The sequence below is a fragment of the Cuculus canorus genome, chromosome 25 (genome assembly GCF_017976375.1).
Source record: "Cuculus canorus isolate bCucCan1 chromosome 25, bCucCan1.pri, whole genome shotgun sequence".
Classification (NCBI taxonomy): Eukaryota; Metazoa; Chordata; class Aves; order Cuculiformes; family Cuculidae; genus Cuculus; species Cuculus canorus.
In genome coordinates this window covers 1,389,463-1,415,390 of record NC_071425.1, presented here as the reverse complement: position 1 = coordinate 1,415,390, position 25,928 = coordinate 1,389,463, and the positions used below count along the sequence as shown (strand labels likewise).

The following is a 25,928-nucleotide window of genomic DNA, read 5'->3' as shown; positions in this document are numbered from 1 at the left end:
CCCGCCCCCAGCCCCGCTCCGCCGCGACGGCAGCCCCGCCCCCGCGCTTCCACCCGCAGGCCACGCCCCTTCCCCGGCCACGCCTCTTCCCCTCTTAGTCACGCCCCTTATCTTAGCTACGCCCCTTTGCCATCTACGTCTCGCACCTTGGGCACGCCCCTGTCTTAGCCACACCCCATGACTTAGCCACGCCCCCTCCTTTTGACAACTGCTCAAACCCCTTCCATTGAACACGTCCCCGTCATTTGGCCACGCCCCTTCCCTTAACCACACCCCCTTCTCATTGGCCACGCCCCTTTCCTTACCGACGCCCCCTAGCGACCGTTGCCGCACTGATCATTCAGCAGCGCCTTTCCCTTTAGCCACGCCTCCGCGGGCCACACCCTTTCCCTTCGCCACGCCCCTCCGCATTAACCACGCCCTCTTTTCGTAACCGCGCCCCATTGTCTGCAGCCACGCCTTCCTGGCCACGCCTCCTTCGCATACGGCTCTCCTTAGCCACGCCCCTTTCTCCTGCCAGGCAGTTTATCCACGGCTCTTCCTTTTGACCACGCCCCTTTCATTTAGCCCTGCCCCTTCCCTTAGCCACGCCCTTGACACCTTTTCGGTTGACCACGCCCTCTCTCCTTAACCACGCCCCTTCTCTTTAACCCTGTCGTTCCCCTTAGCCACACCCCTTCCCCGTGGTCACGTGTCTTCCCTGCCCATTCCCCTTCCTATTGGCCACGCCCCCTCAGGGGATAGGGTGGGGAGTGCGCTGGGGAAACTGAGGCACGGGCGGCTGCACATGGCATGCCCTGCACGGCACTTGAACGGCTCTTGCACAGCTCTTTCACGATGCTTGAATGGCTCTTGCACAGCCCTTGCACGGCTCTTACACAGCCTTTGCAAGGATCTCACACAGCTCTTGCACAGCTCTTACACAGCTCTTGCACAGCTCTTGCACAGCCCTTGCATGGCTTTTGCACAGCCCTTGCACTGCTCTTACACGGCTCTTACACGGCTCTCGCACAGCCCTTGCACGGCTCTTATGTGGCTTTCACACAGCTCTTTTGCACGCCCCTCACCCGTCTCTCCCCACTGGGCAGCAGGAATGGAGCCCGGCTCTCCCCACACCTTCCTGGGGGCTGCAGAAGGGGGGAGCCCCCACTGCTTCTGTCGGGGGGGGGGGGGCATATGTGTGTATGCATGCGCAGCCTTCCGTGCCTCAGTTTCCCCCCTGCAGCCTGGGCAGCGCTGCCTGGCACCAAGAACATCATCCCCCAACTTTGAGGGGGGGGAACATCCCTCAGTCCCTTCCGCAGGACCTCACCCACCGCCACGGCTCATGGGTCACCGTCAGCCCCCCTGTGTGCCCCCCATGTCGACCCCATAGCCAGGGCGGGGCACGGGGGGGATTGAAACCCCGGACCATATGGGGACCCAGCAGGTGACCTTTTCCCCCCCCCCCCTTCAAAGCTCCCGGTTGTGGAGGGGAGGGGGATGCTGGGAGGAACATTCCCATCCCCGTTGCCATGGCTTCCCATCGGGATGCGCTGGCATCACGGGGCGCGGGGTCCCCGCGGCGCTGAGGGCGAGGGGCTCCCCGGCAGCGCATCCTCGGCAGAGCGCGGGGGCAGAGGCGGGGGGGGGGGTTCCGAGCGGGCAGTGCCCAGCAGATGAACACGTTTGGGAGCTGGTGACGTCTGCTCCGGCATCGCCGAGGGAGGAAAACAAGCGGCAGAGCGGGAGTTCGGCCTCACCGAGCAGAGGATGCTCCCGGCCGGCTCGGGCACCGTGCCCACCATGCCCCCCCCGGGCCGGCCAGCGGGGTGCCAGGGGATCGGGGGGCTCCGCTGAGCCCCGGCCATGGGGCCGCGGCGGGGACCGCTGCTGCTCTGGTGCTTGCAGGCGGCGCTGATCCACGGCTCCATCCTTGGGGGGGCTCAGCTCCCGCCGGAGAGCCCCCCCCGTCCAGCAGGATGGTCCCCATCTCCATCCTCCAGCTGGGCACCCACCCCAGAACCCGGAGCGCCGGTGGACCCCGAAGGCTCATTGGCGGCGTTGGCGTTCCTGCAGACGGGCGATGCGCAACGGTTGGCGCGGGTCAACTGCAGCCGGAGCGTCCCGGCGGCGGCAGCGGGTGCCGTTCCCCCCCCGGCGCTGCGTGCCACCCTCCGTGCCGCCCCCGAGGCCTTGGCCCACGCCGCCAACTTCCTCAACATGCTCTTCCAAACCAACGACATCCGCGAGGCCAGCGTGGGCGAAGACGTCGAGTGGTACCAAGCGCTGGTGCGCAGCCTGGTGGAGGGGCACCCGTGGGTGCGGCGGGCGGTGCTGGCCCTCGACGCCCACCCGCTGGCCGCCAAGCCGCGGCTGATGCTGCAGGCCACCAAGGGGGATGGAGAGATCCTGCTGCGCGACGTCTCGGCCGCCGCTCCCGACCTCGCCAACCTCAGCTGGGACAACGAGTGGTTCAACGCCCTCAAGTCCCAGCGGACGCCGCTCCTCCGCAAGCGCGTGCTCAGCAACGACCTGCGCAGCATGGAGACCCCCAAGTGGCAGCGGGGCGACAGCTACGTGGGGGAGTCGGGCCACGTGCGGTGGTCGCCGCCGTTCCTCGAGTGCCGCGATGGCAGGTTCCTGCCTGCCTGGACCATCACGCTTTCCTCTGCTTTCTACGGGCTCAAACCGGACCTCAGCCCTGAGTTCAAGTAAGGGGGGGGTTGGGGGGGTGCATGGGGGTTGGAATGGTGTAAGGGGATGGGGAGGTACAGGAGGGTTGGGGGTGTAAGGGGGTTTGGGGAGGTGTAAGGGGATTGGGGGTGTAAGGGGATGGGGGGGTGCAAGGGCGTTAGGGGGTATAAGGGGGTTGGGGACGTGTAAGGCGTTTGGGAGGTGCAAGAGGGTTGGGGGGTATAAGGGGGTTGGGGGGTGTAAGGGGATTGGGGGGGTGTAAGGGGGTTGGGAGGTGCAAGTGGGTTGGGGAGTTTAAGGGGGTTGGGGGGTGTAAAGGGATTGAGGGTGTAAGGGGGTTTGGGGAGGTGTAAGGGGATTGGGGGTGTAAGGGGATGGGGGGGTGCAAGAGGGTTGGGGAGGTGTAAGAGAGTTGGGGGGGTGTAAGGGGGTTGGGGGGTGTAAGAGGGTTGGGGGGTGTAAGAGAGTTGGGGGGGTGTAAGGGGGTTGGGGGGTGTAAGAGGGTTGGGGGGTGTAAGGGGGTTGGGGGTGTAAGAGGGCTGGAGGGTGTAAGGGGGTTGGGGGGTGTAAGGGGGTTTGGGGGGATGAGCAGGTAGGGGGGATGTAAAGAGGTTGGTGGGGTACAAGGCGGTTGGGTGAGTGTAAGGGGTTTGGAGGGTTCTAAGAGGTTTGGAGGCGTTTAAGAGGGTTTGAGAGGTGTAAAGGGGTTGGGAGGTGCAAGGGGGTTGGGGGCTCGTGGGGAGTTTGGGGGAGTTTAGGGGGGGTATGAAAGCGTAAGGGAGTTGGGGGTGCAAAGGGGTTGGGGGGTGTAAGAGGCCCGCGGGTGCCTCGTGATGCTGAGGTTTCACCCATGGCTCCGTGTCCCCGTGCCAGGTTTGGCCTCGGGGAGGGGAAATGCCCCCATTTCCAAAGGGAAGCTCCCAGGGAAGGGGGGCAGTCCCATGGGCTGAGGGGTGGCACTCAGCAGCCCCCCAAAAGCTGCTCCCATTTCCCAGTCGGTTGCATCGATGCTCCCCTGGAGGAGCAGAATTCCCGCTGCCCTTATCCCTACCCGTGCCCCCGCTCAGCTCCAACGGGGACGGCCCCGTCTGGGGGTCCGGGGACATTGCCGATGCCTCGTGTCACCCCTAATCCTGCCACCAACCACCCCCACGGCCGTGTCCCGCCTGTCCCCGCTGGGTGGGGGGTGCAGGGGGGGTCCCCCGGTGCTGAGCCCGTCCCGCTGCACAGGGGCGTCGTGCGGGTGGACATCGACCTGCGGGACGTGGCCATCGACCAGTGCGCCAGCGGGACGGGCTGGTTCGCCGACACGCACCGCTGCGACCTCAACAGCACCCAGGTATCGGCACCCAGCACCCTTCACCCCATCCCCTCGCTTGGCGGGGCCGGGGGGTCCCCAGCACCCAATGCTCGCCGTCCCCCCTCCCCGCGGGCTGAGCTTTATCCTCTCCCGACCGATCCATCTGCTCCGTTCAGCTGCAGCCGAGAGGTTTATTGTGCAAATCTTCCTTCCCTGCGCCAGCAGCGGCGTGTGACCCTGCTGCTCCCGTGCTGGGGTACGGGGGGGGTGGTACGATCACCCCGACCCCCTCCGGCAGCGCCCACGCGGCCAAGCCGCGGATGCCACAGCGTGTTGCAGCGCTTGGCACCACCAGCAGCATCCCCAGGCAGAGTAAAGCCCACAGCCCCCCAACTCAGCGCCGATCGGGGTCCCACCCCAAAGGCAAAAAGCTGTCCCCAAATGGGAAAGGCATCACCGGCCTCTCTTTCCCGGCAGCGTTGCCCTCCGGAGAAACAAAACTCCACCACCGGGCATCTCTCCAGAAAACAACAATGCCCAGGAAAGCCGCCAGCACGGCCCGTTCGGGGCAGGATGCGGCCGTGGGGATTAGGGCAGCGGTGCCCTGCCCGCTGCTGCCGTCACCGCCGGGCAGGATTAGTGCGCTCTGCTGCATTAGGTGTCCATTTAGGTTTTAGGGAGGGATTTGGGGGCCAAGCTTTGGCTTTTAATTCTGAAATGTTTAACCACTGATTCCCCCCGGGGTGCGCAGGGGGGTCAGGAACCCGCGAGGTGGGGGCGCTGGGGGGCATGTGGGGCTGCGGGCAGTGTGTGGGGTGAAGAGCCCTCGCCCCTCCGTGCGTCTCAGCCTGTCCCCCTCAGTGTGTCCCGCAGGAGAGCCACGGCTTCGTCCTCGGGAGGTACCTGTGCCGGTGCAAACCGGGCTTTTATGGGGTCGGCGGAGCAGCCAGCGGTGCCCGGGCAGGTGGGTCCCTGTTTCACGTTCTTTGGGGGAGTTTGGGGGGGCTTTGGGAAGCCCGAGAGCATCCGCTGGCACCGGGATGAGGAGATTTCACCTGGCTCTGTCCCCAGGCGCAGCAGACGGGGGGTCCCGGCTGGCATGCCGGCCCTGCCGCCCGGGATGCTCCACCTGCGAGGACGATGCTCCGTGCCTGATCCAGGAGGACCGGGCGCTGCGGGCGGCCGTCCTCTCCTGCCAGGCCTGCTGCATGCTGGCCGTCTTCCTCAGCATGCTCGTCTCCTACCACTTCCGACGGAGCAAGGCAAGGCATCCCCACGTCCTCAGACCCCCAAACCTCACAGTCTTGGGGGGCTCTCGGGTGGGATATCCCAGCACCACGCTTGGGGGCATCTCCCTGCCTCTCTCCATCCTCTCCTGGCACCGGTCGAGGCTCCCGGCTGCACCCTCACACCTCTCTCCCTGCAGAGGATCCGGGCGTCGGGAGTTGTCCTCCTGGAGACGATCCTCTTCGGGTCCCTCCTGCTCTACTTCCCGGTGAGTATCCAGGGCTGAGGACCTCACTGCTGGGGTGCGAGGGCGCTCGCCGGCAGCCCCGCAGGAAAGGGCGTCGAGCTGGCCCCGAGCAGGGCACGGCCACAACTCCGCCTAATTGTTAATTTTGCTGGCACAGCCCCAGGCAGCTGCAGTATAAACCTTCTCAGGAAACCAAATCCCTTTTCTCCCGCTGGCCGTGGGAATTAATCCCTGCCCAAATCCACTCTCCCTCCCGCAGGAGCCGAGGCGGATGCCGCAGAGCCGCGGGGGAAGGGAGGTGGCAGGGCTGGTCCGAAATTGAGTGGTTTCCGAGTCTCTGCTGTTTGGTGCCCCCTCGGAAGGTGGGATCCATCCCGCTGACCCCTTTTTTCCTCTGCTCCAGGTATTCATCCTGTACTTCAAGCCGAGCATCTTCCGCTGCATCGTCCTGCGCTGGGTGCGCATGCTCGGCTTCGCCATCGTCTACGGCACCATCACCCTCAAGCTGTACAGGTGGCTGGGACGGGGGGGCTGGATGCTCAGGACCACCGCGGCGGGACCGGCTCGGGACTCACCCCTCCGCGCCTCGCAGGGTGCTGAAGGTGTTCCTGTCCCGCACGGCCCAGCGGGTGCCCTACGTGTCGAGCGGGCGGGTGTTGAAGATGCTGGGGCTGATCCTGCTCCTGGTGCTGTGGTTCCTGGCGGCCTGGACCATCGGCATGCTGGAGAACATCGACAAGAACATCCCGCTGGTGATCCGCACCCAGACTGCCCGCGGGCTCCACTTCTACATCTGCGGCCACGACCGCTGGGACTACATGATGGTGATCGGTGAGACCAGCGCCCGCGGTCTGGGGGTCCCCAGAGCCCCAGGACCCCATTCCATAAATGAGGGGGGGATAATTCCCTCATCCATTTAAGCTGGGCTGCCCAAGCTACCTCCCACCCTCTCTGAGCACCCCCAAGTCTCCGGCACAGGGTGAATCACCCGGTGTGGGTGCTGAGTCCCGTCTGTGCCAGAGGATGCTCTGCACCAGCTCCGACCACGGCAGCTGGAGAGAATGTCAGGGAGGACCTGGCGGGCAGCAGCGCCCACCCTGCGGCTCAGCCACCCCGGAGAACACACTGAGGGCAGCAGGGGGATGGGGCTGATGCTCAGCACCGCTCTCTCCTGCAGCCGAAATGCTCTTCCTGCTGTGGGGCAGCTTCCTGTGCTATGCCATGCGTGCCGTGCCCTCCGCCTTCCACGAGCCCCGCTACATGGGCATCGCGCTCCACAACGAGCTCATGATCTCCACCGCCTTCCACGTGGTCAGGTAGGGCGTGGGGCCGTGAACCGGGATTGCCATCCCTTGGGATGTAGAGGAACCGGCGGCAAATCCCTGAAGCCAGTGGGTTCCCAGCGTGGGTGGAGGCTGTGGGTGCCTCCGCGGGACCCCATGGCAGGGGAGTTGGAACTGGGTGATCATTAAGGTCCCTTCCAAGCCAAACCATTCCATGATTCTATGACCCGGCACTGCCCTCCTCGCCCCTTCCAGGTTCATCATGGTCCCCTCGCTGCACCCTGACTGGACGCTGCTGCTCTTCTTTGCCCACACCCACGGCACCATCACCATGACCCTGGCGCTGCTCTTCATCCCCAAGGTAACGCTCAGCCCGGGGGCTCGGCGAGACCGGGTTGGGGTTCCCCGGCGTTTCAGGGAGCACCGGCCAACCTCGCCCCTCGCCACCCCCCAGTTCCTGCACGCCGGCTCGCCGCTGCGGGAGGAGATCGCGGCCGAGGTCTACGAGGACGAGCTGGACATGCGGCACTCGGGCTCCTGCCTGAACAGCAGCATCGCGTCCGCCTGGAGCGAGCACAGTCTCGACCCCGATGACATTCGGGTGGGTGGCACACTCAGGACCTTCTTTTGACGCTAGCTATGCAGCCCCGCGCAGAGTAAGAGGTGCCTTTCGCAATCTTTCTCCTGATGCAAAGCAAAAGGGGGTGGAGAAAAGGGTGCAGAGATGGGGGGCGGGCAGGGGGAACCAGCACCCACGGGTGGGAAAACCCTCGCATCCCCCCGGGCAGCGGGATGGGAGCTTGGGGACACGGGGATGTGGGGACAGCCTGGGGCGTTGTGGGGTGCCCCCAGCCACAGTCCTGTTGTACGCGCTCTCCTCTCTCTCCCTGCCACGTCCCCCCGAACTCCTGGTGCACAGGAGGAGCTGAAGAAGCTTTACACGCAGCTGGAGGTGCACAAGACGTGGAGCATGGCAGCCAACAACCCTCACCTCCCCAAGAAGCGCAGCTCCCGCCGCAGCCTGGGCCGCTCCATCATGCACCGCATTGCCGAGCTGCCCGAGGCTGTGGCGCGCCGCAGCAGCCGCGGCGAGCGCGTGGGCACCCCGGCACGCCGCAGGTCTTCGGCCAAGTGGCTGCCCAACGCCGGCGGTGCCAGCCTGCGGCTGCGGGAGGACGGAGCTCGGCACCGCGCTGCAGCCCTGCCCAAGTCCCACAGCACCGAAGGTCCCGCACGGGAGCCTCCAGGAGGGTCACCCACTCTTGGCATCCCCGGAGAGCCCGCGCCGGAGGGGAATGCGCCAGCAGCAACGGCCTCGGAGCAGTCGGACAGTGAGTCCCTCGATGCCGCCCCGCTCGTGTGCAAGTCCGCCAGCGCCCACAACCTGGCGGGGCACGAGCAGCCCCCGCCGCCCCTGCAGAAGTCGCTCAGCGTCGTCGCCGGAGCTCGGGATGAGGCTCTGCTCGCTGCCAGCCGAGCTGCACGGGAAAAGCGGCACCGTGACCTGCTCCTGGCCTCGGAGCCCCCCAGGGAAGCAGGGAAGCTCCAAAGCCCCGGTGCAGCCGGTGCCCCCCAAGCAGGGAGCCCCAGCCCCGCCGAGGGGGGCTCGCAGGAGATTGCATCCCCCCCGAGCGATGGGAAAGTGCAGAAACACGTCACCTATGCACCCATCAAGAGTGTCAGCATCGACAGCTCCCACGCACCGGGGCGCGTGCGTGTGGCGGTGAAGAGGACCCCACCACCGCCCCCCATCCGCTGCCAGAGCCTGGGGCAGCGCGCGATGCCGGCTGCGGACAGCCAGGAGCACACAGAGCCTCGAGCAGACCCCCAGGAGCCCCCAAGGGAACAGGTGGGAGAGCTGGAGAAGTCACCGGAGGGTCCTGGGGAGGAAGAATCGGGGCATGTAACCTCTCCAGTGGGCAAGAGCACGCTGCCGGCTGCAGCCGCCATCCCAGCGCAGGTCTGCCCTTGGGAACTGGTCCAGGAGGAGATCCTGAGCCGGAAGCAAAAAGCCAGCGAAGCAGCAGACTCGGGGACCCCCGGCGATGCAGCAGCCGAAGCCCCCAGCCTCAAGATGCCCCCTCAGAAGATCTCGCTGCGAGGGCTGGGACTCGCCCTCAAAGCCTTCAACCGCACGAGGGCGAAGAGCATCCTAAAGGGGAGGAGGGAGGGCGAGGGGAGCCTTGGGAAGAGGGGGCACGAGCGGGGTGGGGGCAGCGGGAGGGAGAGGCCCAGCCTGGCAGTGACAGCTGCCGTGTCCCTCGGGGGGATCAGCAGAGCACCCTCATCCAAAAGCCCCGAGTGGAGCCGGCAGAGGCCCAGCAGCGAGCCCGGCGCCCAGCCCTGGCACGGGGACACGGTCCCCTGCCAGCACAACAACAACGCCGGCAGCACCGGGGAGGCTGCAGGGTGGGGGGACAGCGGGGCAGGAGGACAGCAGGACAGCCCAACCCTGGGGTTGGGAGATGGTGAGAAACCAGCAGAGCAGCTCAGCACTCCTGGGGATGCACCCGTGGGGGTGCACAAGATTGCACCCAGTGTTGGCCACCAAGAAGGAGCCGAGCATCCTCAGGAAGTGCCGGCGGTGGCCAGCAGCGAGGAAACACAGCTACATCCCCAGCAAGAGGCTAAGTCTCACGTAGCAGAGACGGGGAAGGACGTTCCTGCGGGTATGGTGGGGCTGATCACACCAAAAGAAGGGATGGCTGGGGTGGCCAAAGGGCTCGAGGGGAGCAGCAGCTCCATCCACCACCCTCGAGACCAGGCAGAGGTGGAGAAGGAGCAGACAAAACCCATCGCACACAGCCCTTCGCTGTCTACTGCCAGAGCGGCTGCCGAGAAGCCGGGGGCTGAGGTTTGTCCCCAGGGACCCCCGGGAACCCCAGCAGGAAGAGCAGCTCTGCTGCGCCAAGAGGCGATCACTCCTTGGGAGGACAGCGAGGTCCCCCGTGGCGAGGAGAGCCCGGCCAAGGCGAGCAGCCAGCCCGAGCCCCTCGATGCCGGCGGAAGCTGGGGTGCAGAGAGGGTCCCCCCAAGGAACCGGAGTGTGGAGGCAGCTCCAGCTGCACTGGAGAAAGGCGGCAGTGCGGCTGGCAGGCGGGCAGAGGTCTGTCCTTGGGAAATCCAGGCAGATTCCAGCCTTAAATCAGAAATCTGCCCCTGGGAGGAGAACGGGGGCGAGCGCTGGGAGTCAGGGGAGGGCAGGAGCGAGGGGGTTTGCGGGGAAGAACTGGGGACGGAGAAGCCACCAGCAGAACCTCTAGAGCTGCCAAAAGCAGCCTTGGAGAAAGCAGGCAGCGCGGAGGGCAGGAGGGCTGAGGTTTGTCCATGGGAGAGCGGGGAAGGGGAAAGGACAGTTAGAGCAGAAATCTGCCCCTGGGATGCAGAGGGGGCTCAGCCGGAGCGAGAGAGGCAGCAGGGAGAGAGGAGACGGCTGGACAAGTGGCGCAGGAGCATCAGACCAAGATCCCTGGGTTTGCTGAGAGCACAGGAGAGCGGGAGCAGCCCGCAAGCACCACACGGGGCCAGGGGCAGCGAGGGACCCACAGCCAAACCTGCTCCCAAAAGCTCCACGCTGCCAGAAGTGACCTCAAGGAGCCCAACGAGCACACGGGCTTCGGTTTGTCCTTGGGAAGCGGCAGGAGCCAACAGCGATGCAGAAGAAGTTTGCCCTTGGGAAAGGGGAACAGCCTCATCCGATGGAGGAAAATCAGATGATAGTGACATTTCTCACATGGAAAACAGGATTTCTCTGCAGAAAGCAGCCTCGAGGGGCGTGGGAGAAACAGCTCTGGCTGCAGGCAAGGAGAGCGGCCAACAGGGATCTCCCCTCCCCAGGGAAGGTGTGGAGAAGCCCGGCACAGGGGTCGGAGCAAAGCACCCAGTTCTGCCCAAAGCAGCATCCAAGCAGGCAGGAGATATCGACAGCAGAAAGGCCAACATCTGTCCATGGGAAGGGGAGGGTGAGCCACCTGCAACAGAAATCTGCCCTTGGGAAGAGCCTGCAGCTCCATCGGGGAAGGAGACACCAAGTCAGAACACGCGGGGGACTTGCAAAGCGGAAAACAAACCACGATCAGGAGGACTTGAAGGTATCAGAGCAAAGCTGGCAGAGATGGGTGCCTCACAGCCAGCGCGCAGGGACACCGGGATCTTTGCAAAGCTCGCTATGAAAAGCCTGGAGAGCTTGAAAGTGGACTCCAAGAAATCCCGGAGCATGGAAAGCATAAAGGAGGAGATCTGTCCATGGGAGAGCATGGATGTGGAGCAGCACCTAGAACAGTCTCGTGCCAGGAGCCCAGCGCTGCCCAAATCGCCCTCAAGTAAATCCCAGAGCGAGGAGAGACGGAAAGCAGAAGTCTGTCCTTGGGAGGCTCCGGGGCTCGAATCCATGGATAAAGCAGAGATTTGCCCCTGGGAGGTGGCTGCAGCTCCCTCCGATCAACTAAAGGCAAAGCAGGGTCCTGGGGATGCTCCAAAGGTGGAGAAGCGCATCACGCGCCAGGCAGCGTTAGCCAGTCCGGTGAGATCCCTGGAGAAGGGCAGCAGCGAGCGGGACGCCGTCTGTCCCTGGGAGAGCCCGGGCACGGAGCAGCGCCCGGAGAAACCCCACACCGGGAGCCCAGCGCTCCCGAAATCACCTTCGGAGAAATCCCAGAGCGAGGAGAGCCGGAAGGCAGAAGTCTGTCCTTGGGAAGCTGCGGAGGTGACAACCATGGATAAAGCAGAGATCTGCCCCTGGGAGAGCCCGGGCACGGAGCAGCACCTAGAACATCCTTGTGCCAGGAGCCCAGCACTGCCCAAACCACCCTCAAGTAAATCCCAGGACGAGGAGAGACGGAAAGCAGAAGTCTGTCCTTGGGAGGCTCCAGAGCTCAAATCCATGGATAAAGCAGAGATCTGTCCCTGGGAGGCTCCAGAGCTCAAATCCATGGATAAAGCAGAGATCTGTCCCTGGGAGGGAGCCGCGCCTCCATCGAGTAAAGGGAAATCAAGAGAGGACAAAGCTGGTTTGTCCATAGGGAGCAGGAGCCCTTCCACGGGTCAAATCACCTTGAAAAAGACTGGAGAGAGCGTGTCTGGAAAGAAGGAGGGAGCAAGTGGAGACCGTGAGTCCATCTGCCCCTGGGAGAGCCCGGGCACGGAGCAGCACCCAGAACATCCTTGTGCCAGGAGCCCAGCGCTGCCCAAATCGCCCACAAGTAAATCCCAGAGCGAGGAGAGCTGGAAGGCAGAGGTCTGTCCTTGGGAAGCTGTGGAGGTGAAATCCATGGATAAAGCAGAGATCTGCCCCTGGGAGAGCCCAGGCATGGAGCAGCACCTAGAACAACCTCGTGCCAGGAGCCCAGCGCTGCCCAAATCACCCTCAAGTAAATCCCAGAGCGAAGAGAGACGGAAAGCAGAAGTCTGTCCTTGGGAGGCTCCAGGGCTTGAATCCATGGATAAAGCAGAGATCTGCCCCTGGGAGGCAGCCGCGCCTCTGTCAAGTAAAGGGAAATCAAAAGAGGACAAAGCTGGATTGTCCATAGGGAGCAGAAGCCCTTCCACAGTTCGAGATCTCAGCAATGAGACTGGAAAGAGCCCATCTGGAAAGAAGGAGGGAGCAAGTGGAGACCGCGAGTCCATCTGCCCCTGGGAGAGCCTGGACACAGAGAGCTCCTCCGCAGGGTACGGCCTGAGGAGCACAGAGCTACTGAAAGGCACAGCTGAGAAAACAGTGACTTTGGAGAGCACAAAGGCTGAGATCTGCCCCTGGGAGAGCACAGGCACGGAACGGCCCACAGCAAAACCCCGAGCCAGGGGCACAGTACTGCCCAAATCACCCTCAAGTAAATCCCAGAGCCAGGAGAGCCGGAAGGCAGAGGTCTGTCCTTGGGAGGCTGCAGAACTCGAATCCGTGGATAAAGCAGAGATCTGCCCTTGGGAGGCAGCTGTGCCTCCATCAGGTGTAGGGAAATCAAGGGAGGACAAAGCTGGTTTGTCCATAGGGAGCAGAAGCCCTTCCACAGGTCAAATCACCTTGAAAAAGACTGGAGAGAGCACGACTGGAATGAAGGAGGGAGCAAGCGGAGACCGTGAGTCCATCTGCCCCTGGGAGAGCCCGGGCACGGAGCAGCACCCAGAGCATCCTCGTGCCAGGAGCCCAGCGCTGCCCAAATCGCCCTCAAGTAAATCCCAGAGCACGGAGAGCCGGAAGGCAGAAGTCTGTCCTTGGGAGGCTCCAGAGCTTGAATCCATGGATAAAGCAGAGATTTGCCCCTGGGAGGTGGCTGCAGCTCCTTCCAATCAATTAAAGGCAAAGCAGGGTCCTGGGGATGCTCCAAAGGCGGAGAAGCGCATCACGCGCCAGGCAGCATTAGCCAGTCCGGTGAGATCCCTGGAGAAGGGCAGCAGCGAGCGGGATGCTGTCTGTCCCTGGGAGAGCGCGGGCACGGAGCAGCGCCCGGAGAAACCTCACACCGGGAGCCCAGCGCTCCCGAAATCACCTTCGGAGAAATCCCAGAGCGAGGAGAGCCGGAAGGCAGAGGTCTGTCCTTGGGAAGCTGCGGGGGTGAAATCCATGGATAAAGCAGAGATCTGCCCCTGGGAGAGACCGGGCACGGAGCAGCACCCAGAGCATCCTCGTGCCAGGAGCCCAGCGCTGCCCAAATCACCCTCAAGTAAATCCCAGAGCGAGGAGAGCCGGAAGGCAGAAGTCTGTCCTTGGGAGGCTCCAGAGCTCAAATCCATGGATAAAGCAGAGATCTGCCCTTGGGAGGCAGCTGTGCCTCCATCGGCTAAAGGGAAATCAAAAGAGGACAAAGCTGGTTTGACCATAGGGAGCAGAAGCCCTTCCACGGGTCAAATCACCTTGAAAAAGACTGGAGAGAGCGCGTCTGGAAAGAAGGAGGGAGCAAGTGGAGACCGAGAGTCCATCTGCCCCTGGGAGAGCCCGGGCACGGAGCAGCACCCAGAGCATCCTCGTGCCAGGAGCCCAGCGCTGCCCAAATCGCCCACAAGTAAATCCCAGAGCCAGGAGAGCCGGAAGGCAGAGGTCTGTCCTTGGGAAGCTGTGGAGGTGAAATCCATGGATAAAGCAGAGATCTGCCCCTGGGAGGTGGCTGCAGCTCCCTCCGATCAACTAAAGGCAAAGCAGGGTCCTGGGGATGCTCCAAAGGCGGAGAAGCGCATCACGCGCCAGGCAGCATTAGCCAGCCCGGCGAGATCCCTGGAGAAGGGCAGCAGCGAGCGGGACGCCGTCTGTCCCTGGGAGAGCCTGGGCACGGAGCAGCGCCCGGAGAAACCCCACACCAGGAGCCCAGCGCTCCCGAAATCACCTTCAGAGAAATCCCAGAGCGAGGAGAGTCGGAAGGCAGAGGTCTGTCCTTGGGAGGCTGCAGAGGTGAAATCCATGGATAAAGCAGAGATCTGCCCTTGGGAGGCAGCTGTGCCTCCATCGGGTAAAGGGAAATCAAGAGAGGACAAAGCTGGTTTGACCATAGGGAGCAGAAGCCCTTCCACAGGTCATATCACCTTGAAAAAGACTGGAGAGAGCACGTCTGGAAAGAAGGAGGGAGCAAGCGGAGACCGTGAATCCATCTGCCCCTGGGAGAGCCCGGGCACGGAGCAGCACCCAGAGCATCCTCGTGCCAGGAGCCCAGCACTGCCCAAATCACCCTCAAGTAAATCCCAGAGCGAGGAGAGCCGGAAGACAGAGGTCTGTCCTTGGGAGGCTGTGGAGGTGAAATCCATGGATAAAGCAGAGATTTGCCCCTGGGAGGTGACTGCAGCTCCCTCCGATCAACTAAAGGCAAAGCAGGGTCCTGGGGATGCTCCAAAGGCGGAGAAGCGCATCACGCGCCAGGCAGCGTTAGCCAGCCCGGCGAGATCCCTGGAGAAGGGCAGCAGCGAGCGGGACGCCGTCTGTCCCTGGGAGAGCCCGGGCACGGAGCAGCGCCCGGAGAAACCCCACACCAGGAGCCCAGCGCTCCCGAAATCACCTTCGGAGAAATCCCAGAGCGAGGAGAGCCGGAAGGCAGAAGTCTGTCCTTGGGAGGCTCCAGAGCTCAAATCCACAGACAAAGCAGAGATCTGTCCTTGGGAGGGAACCGCACCTCCATTGGGTAAAGCGAGATCAGGAGAGGACAAAGCTGGTTTGTCCATAGGGAGCAGGAGCCCTTCCACGGGTCAAATCACCTTGAAAAAGACTGGAGAGAGCACGACTGGAAAGAAGGAGGGAGCAAGTGGAGACCGTGAGTCCATCTGCCCCTGGGAGAGCCCGGGCACGGAGCAGCACCCAGAGCATCCTCGTGCCAGGAGCCCAGCGCTGCCCAAATCACCCTCAAGTAAATCCCAGAGCGAGGAGAGCCGGAAGACAGAGGTCTGTCCTTGGGAGGCTATGGAGGTGAAATCCATGGATAAAGCAGAGATCTGCCCCTGGGAGGCGGCTGCTCCTTCATCAGGTAAAGTGAAATCAAGAGAGGAGAAAGCTGATTTGACCATGGGGACCAGAAGCCCTTCCAGAGGTCAAGGTCTGGGCAAAGAGACCGGACAGAGCCCATGTGGAGACAAGGAGGGAGTAAGTGGAGACCGCGAGTCCATCTGCCCCTGGGAGAGCCTGGACGCAGAGCAGCCTTCCCTGAAAAGTGCAGTCGGGAAAGAGCCCTCAAAGACATCTGGCAGCTCAGAGAGCAGGAGGTCCGATATCTGCCCCTGGGAAGCAGCAGAACCCTCCAGCTCAGAGAAGGAAATCTTCCAGCCAGGCGTGCAGCCCCAGGGAGCTGACAGAGCATCCCCCGCTGGGACAGGACAGTCAAAGCTGGCAGCAGGGGCCAGCACCGTGTCTCCAGCCCCGCTGCAAAAATCCAAGAGTAGATCCGATGGTGAGGCTAAGCACAAGCCCCTGTGCCGCATCCTGCCAGGCATCCAGCCCCCACAGGGCCAGAGGGCAGAGCCATGGCTTCAGGGAGCCTCAGCCGGCAGCAGCCCCAGCGGAGCCAAGGTTTGTCCTTGGGAAACAGAAGAGGCTTTGCCTGCGAATGCCAAGACCAGCACGGACCCCAGGAACATCTCCCAGGTGTGTCCCTGGGAGGTGGGGGGCAGGGATCCAATCCCGACCCTCCGTGAGCAGGGAAGAGACAGGGTGAGCCCTGAAGATGGAGGCAGCGGGATGAAGGAAACAAAACCTGACGTCTGCCCACGGGACCACGAGTAGCTCCCGACCTCCGGCCACCAGCCGGGTGCAGACATGGCTTTCTTGAAGGCAAAGTCTGGAGTTGGAAAGCCCACCTGCACAGCCTGACCGGGGACAGAAGTGCCACCAAAGCCAACGGCATGGCCACATGCCTGCTGGGCTCCGGTGGTGACCACCAGCCAGCCAGGCTTGAGGGCAACGCAGCAAGGGGACAGTTCCCATCCCTGCCTTCATCACAGCACCCCAGCTTGCAAACGCCGCCTGTCGCTTACCCACGGGGACTGGGCCCAGCGCAGAGCCCCCTCGATCCTGGCAGGGCACCTGAATGTGTGAAACCATCCCTGGTCCCAGCCTTACCCACTTCCACCATCACAGCAAACGCAAAGCTGCAGCTTGCTGGCTCGAGGTGCTCCCCGCGAGCCCTCTGGCAGTTGAACATCCTCCACACAGGAGGTCTGTGCCTCCAGCACAGTGAGCAACAGCCTTCTTGGCACCCAAAATACGCCACCACACAGCCTCAGCAATGGCGGCTTGAGGGACCAGGTGTCACCCTTTCCATCCAAGCCAAGTGAAAATAAATGGAAAGTCAAACCAGGGGCAGCACCCAGTGTGACTGGGGAGAAAAACGGCTCTCCAGGATCTCTGCAGCTCAGCTCATCTCTCCCAGAGCTGCCATTATCTGCTTTTTAAGTGGTATCTGTAAGCACTGAGAGGACCAGGCAGATTCTGAAGCCTGAGATAAAGAGCCGTTGTTCCCAGTCAGCTCCACAACATGTTTTGCTTCCTTGATGCCAAGTCATATATCTTTGGATGCCTCAAAGTCCTCACGCCAGCCACAGGACATCTACGCGCCCAACCTTCCTGCTGTTTTGGTCCAGTGATGCCAGCCTCATGCTCCAACACCACACGCCGACCCTGCCCACCACCATCTGCTCCCAGCTGCCTTTGCTTATCACTCGACCTGGGTGGGATAAAAACCAACCTTCAGGCCACAACGCTGCTGTGTGTTTAGAAACCTCTGCATCCACAAAAGCCAAGATGGGTGTCTCGCTGCTCCCCTCCTTGCTGACTGACTTTACAGCACTGCTACCCTTCTCATTCTTCCAGCAACTCGGCTGTGAAGGTGTTTGTCTTAACTAACAATGGCAGAGAACTCGTCAAAGCACTTTGCCATGACTGGTTTCTTCACTCGTGTGTGTACATTCACAGCGTGTGCAAACACCCCCCAGGGCTCAGCTTCTCATCACAGGAGAGGGTTTTCCATCACTACTTCCACTGGCACTAGCAAGCCTTCACTTTTACAGCCCACCTGTAGAAGAGCTGGATGCCTTTGGTCATCTCCCTGTATTCAACAGACCTATTCCTGTGGGGCAGAGATGCCAACACACTCCTGGATGACAAGGAAGATGCTGGGATCAAGGAGGCACTGCCATCTCCAGAGCATCAGACATGGATCTTGGGTTTGTGGTTACTCCAGCCCAGCCACTCACAAACGCCCAAGGGAAAGGAGGTGCCCGCATGGATGGGGAGAAACCTCAGGGTTGGGAAGGCAGCAGCTGCAAAATATAGAATCATAGAATCATGGAATGGTTTGGGTTGGAAGAGACCTCAAAGCCCATCCAGTCCCACCCCCTGCCATGGGCAGGGACACCTCCCACTGGATCAGGGGCTCCAAGCCCCATCCAACCTGGCCTTGAACCCCTCCAGGGATGGGGCAGCCACCACTGCTCTGGGCAACCTGTTCAACAACCTGAAACAAAGCCTCCATTCTCCCCAGTTTTGTCCCTTGGTTCCACTTAGCTGGAAACAAAACCCGAGAGAGAAGTGAAGGTTTCGGTTCTCCCTCCACTCTCCACACAGGGCTGTGGCCCAGGGCTCGTCCTGCTGTCCCTTTGTCATTTATTCCCACTCCCCTTCGGCAGTGGCATTGCTGTGGCGTTCTGTGTGGTCCTCAGTGCCGAGTGTCAACAATCGCCCCATCACATAAGGACATGTACATACAGAAAATAAAATGTATTCTCTACAGAGCACACACTTGGTGGCTGATTTATGGGGTGCGGGTGAGATACAACATACGCCCAGAACCCTTGTTCTCCAGCCCCTTCCCCAGCTCCGTTCCATTCTCTGGACACACTCCAGCAATACTATGTCCCTCTTGGAGTGAGGGGCCCAAAATTGAACCCAGGATTCGAGGTGCGGCCTCACCAGCACCAAGCACAGAGGGACAATCCCCTCCCTGCTCCTGCTGGCCACACCAGGGCTGATCCAAGCCAGGATGCTGGTGGCCTTCTTGGCCTTCATTCAGAGCCTGAGCTGCAGAGCCCTGTCTATAGGTCTTGGTTGAGGAGTCACATCCATACCCGCTCGTACGCCGCCCAAGTCACACCAGCCACAAACCAGGCAGCTCACGCTGATTTATTTTAGCTCCTAGCCCAGCCCGCGTGTGCTGGAGCACGGAATCTCCCCCCAGCTCATGAACGAGGCGTAGGCAGAGGACTCAATATAGTAGATTCTTTCAGGAAAGGCAGACAGATTGTGACACCCCTCTGGTTTCCAGAAAGATGAAAGGGATTCCATTGCTGGCTCCTCTCCTAACAGAGCATAAAGATGATGTTCTGCCCTTTCAAAAGAACATCATTCATGAGAAACACAGAACAACTCTGCAGGCATAAGGAGTCATAACTCTCCCTGAATATGCTGTAAAATCTCTTCCAAGGAAGAAGAAATGCACTTAACTCTCATGAGCTCTGGAAAACAGCCAAGTTAAAACGCAAGACAAGGTTGAAAAGGAACATTTTGTTGTCTGATGACCAGTGAATATTCTGCTCTGTGTAAACGGAACCAATCTGAGCAAAGCAGATTAGCAGAGCGTGCTGGCTCACTCCCAGCTATGACAAAAGCAAAGCTCTGGGTACACGTTTTCCTGACCCACACAGCCTGCACATCCCAAGGACCTGATGTGAATGCTCTCCCGTCCACAGGATGGTGCCAGCCGCTAACAACATCCCATCGCTGAAGTCACCAGTATCTGAAACAAACACAGCAGCAGCCACGAGAAATGCAGCCCTTCAGGAAGGCCCTGGTGGACACAAACACTGACCTTAGGAGTCAAAACACTTTATTATACGACCAGGGCTGTGCTGCAGCCCTTTGGGAAGCTTGGCCCTTAACAATCCCCAGGAGTCCAATTGTGGTAATCCTGCCTCAAGAATCTGATTTCAAGTTCCTGCTTTTCCCCATTTTCTGTTCAAAAAAAGCAGCCTGGGAATCGGTACAGAGAGGAAAAGAGAATGGGAAGAGAACACATCAACGCTTACTCCTGCAGGTTTTAATCAAAGCCCATCAGGCCTATGATGCTTCCCATGGAAGTGCCAAATACCCATATCTGGACAGACTTCTGCTGCCAAGGGCTCTCGCCTCTCTCTGAGGTGAGCCTGAAGAGCAGTCCTGAAGAGAACTGACTTCTCACTTTTTCAGAAACACAGATAGGGCTAAGATGCAACACACTAAGTTATTTGGACACAGGAAAGCTCTTCTCAGAGCCAAATCTCCCTCCCAGGTCCCTCTTGCTCCTTGAAATACAACTTCTTAGAGACTGGAGTCCATTTCTGAAGCCACTTGATTGTGCACTAGAAAGGCACAGCCATACCCAACACATCACCTCCTGAGACTTTTCCACTCCTTCCCTCCAGATTCGTCTGCCCTGCTGTCTCTGTACAGGCTCCACAGCTTCCTACTTCGTTCCTTCATACTCTTGTGAGGGATCTAAGGTTGGGCCAGGAATCATCACCGTCTGAAAAAGCAAGAAACAACATCAGCATGACACACAGCAGCTCTGAACTGCTGTGATAGGAATTCCTCATACTACACAGCACGAGAAAGGGAGAGCAGAGGGTTCTGGCAATGCCAAGGCCTCACACAGGATGATGACCAGATGGCAGCAGCATGGAAAAGACACAGAGTGGGAATGAGGTGCTTTGCCTTGCACTATACTACAGTTCACAGAAGCACAGAATGGTTTAGGATGGAAGGGATCTCAAAGCCCATCCAGTACCACACATCTGCCATGCGCAGGGACACCTCCACTGGATCCAGTTGCCTTGAACCCCTCCAGGGATGGGGCAGCCACCCCTGCTCTGGGCAACCTGGCCCAGAGTCTTCCCACCCTCCCACAAAAACATTTCTTCCTAAGATCTCATCTCAATCTCCCCCTCTTTCAGCTTAAAACAATTCTCCTTGTCCTATCACTGCACTCCCTGATAAGTTTTCGCCTCCTCTAGACCTGTTGTTAGTAGCCCAGGAGGACAGAGCAGCTGTAGCCCTTTGCCAGGCTGTGTACAGCGAGCAGCACCCCCTGAACTATCACACGTGTCAAACGCTCTCAGCCTCCTACCTCAGCTCCCAGGTGCCAGAGGCCGGTAATGCCACACCAATAATCAGATCTGCCCGAAGATTCAACCACCACCTTCCCATTACAGTAAGTTCAGCCTGGATTTTGTCCCTAATTAATCAGGGACCTGTATTTTACAAACACAGATAACATTGGTGCCTCCTCCTGGTGGCATTACCTTAACAATGGGTTCCTTCGGTGGAGCCCACTCCGGAACGATCTTGCCGTGCATCCTCCACGTGCCATACGGATTGACCAAGTACTTCTCAAACACAACGTACTCCAAAACGTCCTTGGGCACCTGCTCCCCCCCGTACATCAGCCGCCCAAAGCGGTCATAGATTGCCAAGATCTGTAAAACGAGCCAAGGAACATCCGTTGGGCCCAGAGCAGGCTGGAGGCAGGAAACGCGAGGGGCACAAAGGGACGGACCTGCCGCGTGTGCATCCGCACCGTCACCTGGCCGTAGAGGTTGCCTCGATTCACGATGCTGTCGCACCGAATGTGAACCACTCTTGGAGGCTCAAGCGACTCCACAAAACTCCACCGGATGGTCTTGTACCGGTTCCCACGAACCATCTCCTGCAAAGGAAAAGATAAGCACCAACTTAATTAGGATGTGAATTGAATGACAAGCAAAATACTGCATATAATAAAGCATTAGGGAAGTTGTGGCTGCCCCGTCCCTGGAGGTGTTCAAGGCCAGGTTGGATGGGGCTTCTAGGAGAAGTCCCTGCCCATGGCAGGGGCTAGAACTGGATAGGCTTTAAGGTCCTTTCCAACCTAAACCATTCTATGATTCTGATTTATTTATTAGCTACCACTTAGACTTGTGCTTCCCCCCACCAGCTCAGTCTTTACTGTATCCAGAAAAAAAGGAGATGGATGATGAGGCTTAGACAGCCTTAGAGACCATGGACGAAATCAAGAACACACTACATCCAGATAAATGCTTACCGGGTAGCAGCGCTCCGTCACCAGGGAGTGAAGCTTCTGCTTGTTAAAGCTGCAAGTGAAACATACCCCATTACTGCAATATCATAGAAGCTTACTCACAGATTCTTGCTTCTCTGGAAGACACACAATCTACCAGCAAAACAGACAAAAATTCTGAACTGTGACCTCAGCACACAATGTCAAGCCGGCTGATAAGACTTCAGGGAAAGACACGACATCTTTTGGAAGCCAGCTATGATCTACATGGTTTATTGATGACTGGAACTGTAACCCAGAGTGATGCAGGTTTGAAATCTGTCCTATTACTGGGATATGGAGCATCATTTCATATCCAACAACTCCCTGCAGCGTGGTTCCTAACAGCATCAAGCACCCACTCATCTGCCGGTAACAGCAGTGGTGCAACAGCTCCTCTGCAGCTCAGATCAAGAGGAAGTTCTGCAACCTGCTTTTCATTACCAAAATGAAGAAGGTGCAGAGAAAATCTCCAACACTCCCCTCCTCAGAGAGATTGGGGCAGAAAATGATACAGTAGTTGCTGCAGAGGAGGTACAAGGATTGGAAAGACAAAGAAGAAAAAAGGAGCACAGAAAGAGAAAGAAGCAGGTCCTACACAACTGCATTCATCAGAAAAGAGGGGTCTTACTTTGCCAGTGAATTGTGGGCTTCAATAAATATCTCCTGTGCCTTCTCTGGGAAGGTTTTAGAGCTGAAATTCGGATCGTGATCTTTTATCTTCCGCAGACTGAAAAGACAAGAAAAGATTTACAGGAAGTGAAGAACAACTGGGAACCAACTTGCATGCTTCAGAATAGGACAGCAATCTCATCTGGTTCAAGCCCAGCTTTTAGAATCACAGAATGGTTTGAGTTGGAAGGGACCTCAGAGCCCATCTCATCTCAATCTCCCCTCTCTCAGCTAAAAAATGTCCCCCCTTGTCCTGTCCCTGCACTCCCTAATCAAGAGCCCCCCCCAGGTTTCCTGGAGCCCCTTTCAGGACTGGAAGCTGCTCTAACGTCTCCCCAGCGCCTTCTCTTCTCCAGGCTGAAGAACCCCAACTCTCTCAGCCTGTCCTTGTATGGGAGGTGCTCCAGCCCTCAGATCATCTTCCAGGCCTCCTCCGGACTCACTCCAACAGCTCCATGTCCTTCCTGTGCTGAGGACTCCAGCCCAGGAGTCCCAGGACTTTTACCTGCAAGCAACCAAGAACTGGAGACTCACCACTAAGACACAACCTCTGGGTGCTCGTAAAACTGACACAGGGCTGCAAACCCAAAGCATCCTCAAGAAAAGGAGTGCACACTGCATCCATTCACACCAGGACAGGCATCCTGCACCTGGTTAAGGATTCCTGGTTAAAGGTTACAACAGCAACGATAGAAGAAGAGGGTGGAAAATAAAACACGTCACAGCAAGACAGAACCAAGCAAAACTTCTGCACCACAGGGTAACTAAAATGGAGGTACATACGCCAGCTGGGAGGCTGCAGTCCGCTTCATCTTCTCCATCTTTTGCTTCAGCCCATCTTTGGACAGGGAAGTCAAGCGGGCATCACCTTCAGGAGGGATGTACGGGTCTATAATATCAGCTGCGTGGGAGAAAAGAAAGGACAGAAAGAGGCTAGAAAACAGCAAAATGAAGGAAACAGAGGCAGCTCTCTGGCTGCCTTGGCTGGAGCAGCAGGATCCCTCCCTGAAAATGGTTGTGAGATGAAATATGAGCACGCAGAGAACTGCTTGTCCAATACAGCAATAGTAGATGCCTGCTCTCCTCTTCCACACAGCCAAAAGACAGGAGAAGAGAACACGTTCAGCAGCAGAGAAAGCAACATCCCTTGCTATTCCTCGTCCCCCTTCCTGTTGGAAGGGCCAAGAGCTTGATACACATCTGAGTAAAGCAGGGCAGCTGCCATCCCTCCCCAGAGGCAGAGCACATAATTCAGCGCATTCGAGACGCTCTCCATCACCACGGTCACACCAGGGAAACTCATTGCTCTGTGCTGCCACTTTCCAGTAATTTTGCCCCCACGAAGAGACCGGAGCACGTTTTCTACCACCTGTGCAGGCCAAGTAGAAGGTCCGTTCCATATGTTCCTCAGGAAATACTGTCCCCAGTGACTTGAGCCTCCTCTCCTTCTCTTCAGGGGTCAGCTCTCTGGCCCACTCAGGAACAGAAAACCTCTTCTTCTTCGTTCTCACTGGAATGATGAGACAGGGCAAAGCTGCTCCAGCAGGACGGAGCACGGACTCCAGAGTCTAAGGGAGAGAAAAAACAAAGCCGTACAGTGAGCCCAACGGTCAAGAAGCAACACCAACATCTTATTTCCCTTCACACCTCCTGAGTGCAGAGCAGCTGTAAATACACCCACAACGCTACTTGTAGCCATCTCTGTCCCACGACCCTTCCCATATTCTCTCATCCCTGTCTCTGTATATCCCTTATCCTGTGGCTACTTAGCAAATCCCTACATCCCAATGTTCCTCAGCCCCTCACAGTCCCACCCCACACACCCCTCACCATCTCTCACAGCCCCTCAGCGCCCCACAAAGCCCAGACACACAAAGAACCACAGAGCCCAGCCCACACGGAGACCTTCACCGCCTCACATACCCCGGGCCCCCACCCCACCGAGAGATACCCCCCAGCCCCACACAGAGAAGACCCTCAGCCCGGCCCCTTGGCCCCCCACGGAGGAGGCCCCCTGATCCTACGCTGCCCCTCTCAGCCCCACACGGAGGGGACCTCCCTCGGTCCCACACTGCCCCTCTCGGCCCCCACCTGCCAGCCCGCCCGCAGGCCCAGCCCGCGCAGCCCCGCCTTCATGGCGGCCGCCATCTTCCCGCCGCGAGGCCTGCCGGGACGTGGCCGGAGTTAGTCACGTGGGCGGGGGAGGCCCTTACAACGGGTCACGTGACGATGTAGGCCGTTAAAACATCACGTGTTGAGAGGCGGCCCCGAGAGGATCACGTGTCGCGAGGCGGGGCGGGGCCGAGGAGACTTGCAGAGGGCGTGATCTTAGGTGGGTCACGTGATGTGGGCGTGGCCAACGGGAGCGCGCGCCGCGGCTGCGAGTGGAAAATTCCATCGGCTGCGGGGGGGGTGGGGGGTGGGAAGAGGCTCCGCCCCCATCGCGGCTGGCGCAGTGCGGGGGGGGGATGGGGCAGTGAGGGGGGGAGACGGGGAGGGGGGACCCCCCTTCCACCCCTGGCACAGAGCAACCCCTGATCCCGGAGGGGACGAGGATGGATCCCATCCCAGTGTCATGGAATGGGGCGGATTGGACCTCAAAGCCCATTCAGTTCCATCCCCACCTGGAGAAGTGCCTTGGATATCCGTGTTCTACCTCTGTTCATATCCCGGAGTGGTTTGGGTTGGAAGGGACCTCAAAGCCCATCCAGTCCCACCCCTGCCATGGGCAGGGACACCTCCCACTGGATCAGGGGCTCCAAACCCCATCCAACCTGGCCTGGAACCCCTCCAGGGATGGGGCAGCCACCACTGCTCTGGGCACCCTGGGCCAGGGCCTCCCCACCCTCACAGGGAAACATTTTTCCCTGAAATCTCATCCCAATCTCCCTTCTTGTAACCCAAACCCATTCCCCTTCATCCTATCCCTGCCCTCCCTGATCCAGAGCCTCTCTCCAGCTTTCCTGGAGCCCCTTTCAGTCCTGGAAGCTGCTCTGAGGCCTCCTCGGAGCCTTCTTTTCTCCAGGCTGAACACCCTCAACTCTCAGCCTGTCCTCGTACAGGTGCTTCAGCCTTCAGACCATCTCCGTGGCCTTTTCTGGACTCGCCCCCAGAGCTCCATCTCCTTCTTATGTTGAGGACTCCAGAACAGGACACAGGCCTCCAGGTGGGGTCTCACCAAAGCAGCACAGAGTGGCAGAATCAATCCCGCAGGACATCCTGGCATGCCAGGATGCAGCAGCTCCCCATAAGCAAACCATGCTTTTCCCCAATCCCCTTCCCCTGGAATCCCAGCCCTGCGGATGCTCAGCCCCGAGCAGCTCCAGGGCTGACGCCTTGGTCCGCGGTACAGATCCGAAGGCAAAACAGCTCAGGGTGTGAACCCCGCGGGAGCCGAGGGCTCGTCAGGAGGCTCCGGCCACGCTCCCTCTGCCTGGACACGATCCCAGTCGGCTTTGGGGGCTGTTGATCTTGGCTACGAGGAAGCATTGCGCCATCGCACAGCTAGTTAATGTGTAGTGACGGCCCCGCTGTGGCCGAGACCGTTGATCCCAGCCCACGCTGTTATCTGTGCCGGCGTGAGCGCGGTGAGCTGGGAGCGGCTCCGTGGGGGAATCGCTGCTGCATCCTGGCAGCAGCTCCCAAAGGCTGGCATGATGCTCGTGGGGCTCAAAAGTAGGAAAGGGAGGACCCTCCTCACCCTACTCTTTGTGGGAAAACTACAGCTGGATTCCCCTCTGGAAAACCAAGCTGAAGCCCCGGAGCCGCGGAGCCAGGCAGGAGCAGCTGGGGCTGAGTCACTGGCCCCACGGCTCCAGCACTTTCCCACGGCTTGGGACTTGCAGGGCTGGATTTTTCCCTGCCTGTCCGGCTTTCCCGGCCCTGTGATGCCATCTCATCTGGTTTTACCACTATGGGAAGCCATTTCAGGGCTCTCACAGCCTCCCAGGGCCACATCCTTGTCCTAGGGGGGAGCGTGGCTCAGGAGC

The 25,928-nt window shown here is 59.8% G+C and overlaps 2 protein-coding genes across 2 annotated transcripts; one reads left to right on the top strand and one right to left on the bottom strand.

Annotated features, from left to right (window-relative positions):
* Positions 1–1,650: 1,650 nt before the first annotated feature.
* On the top strand, positions 1,651–18,121 carry GPR179 (G protein-coupled receptor 179). Its single transcript, XM_054088513.1, has 11 exons — positions 1,651–2,693; positions 3,907–4,015; positions 4,838–4,940; positions 5,048–5,238; positions 5,403–5,471; positions 5,854–5,963; positions 6,043–6,281; positions 6,628–6,766; positions 6,989–7,094; positions 7,188–7,334; positions 7,653–18,121. The coding sequence occupies exons 1-11, from the start codon at positions 1,849–1,851 to the stop codon at positions 15,924–15,926; spliced, it is 10,332 nt and encodes a 3,443-aa protein (XP_053944488.1). The 5' UTR covers positions 1,651–1,848; the 3' UTR covers positions 15,927–18,121.
* A 939-nt stretch (positions 18,122–19,060) lies between these two features.
* Positions 19,061–24,173, bottom strand: MRPL45 (mitochondrial ribosomal protein L45). The gene is made up of 8 exons (XM_054088522.1): positions 24,031–24,173; positions 23,309–23,507; positions 22,723–22,840; positions 21,899–21,997; positions 21,253–21,301; positions 20,728–20,877; positions 20,474–20,647; positions 19,061–19,698 (listed from the first exon to the last, which is right to left on the bottom strand). Exons 1-8 carry the CDS (start codon positions 24,085–24,087, stop codon positions 19,639–19,641), a joined length of 906 nt encoding a protein of 301 aa, XP_053944497.1. The 5' UTR covers positions 24,088–24,173; the 3' UTR covers positions 19,061–19,638.
* Positions 24,174–25,928: the final 1,755 nt, after the last annotated feature.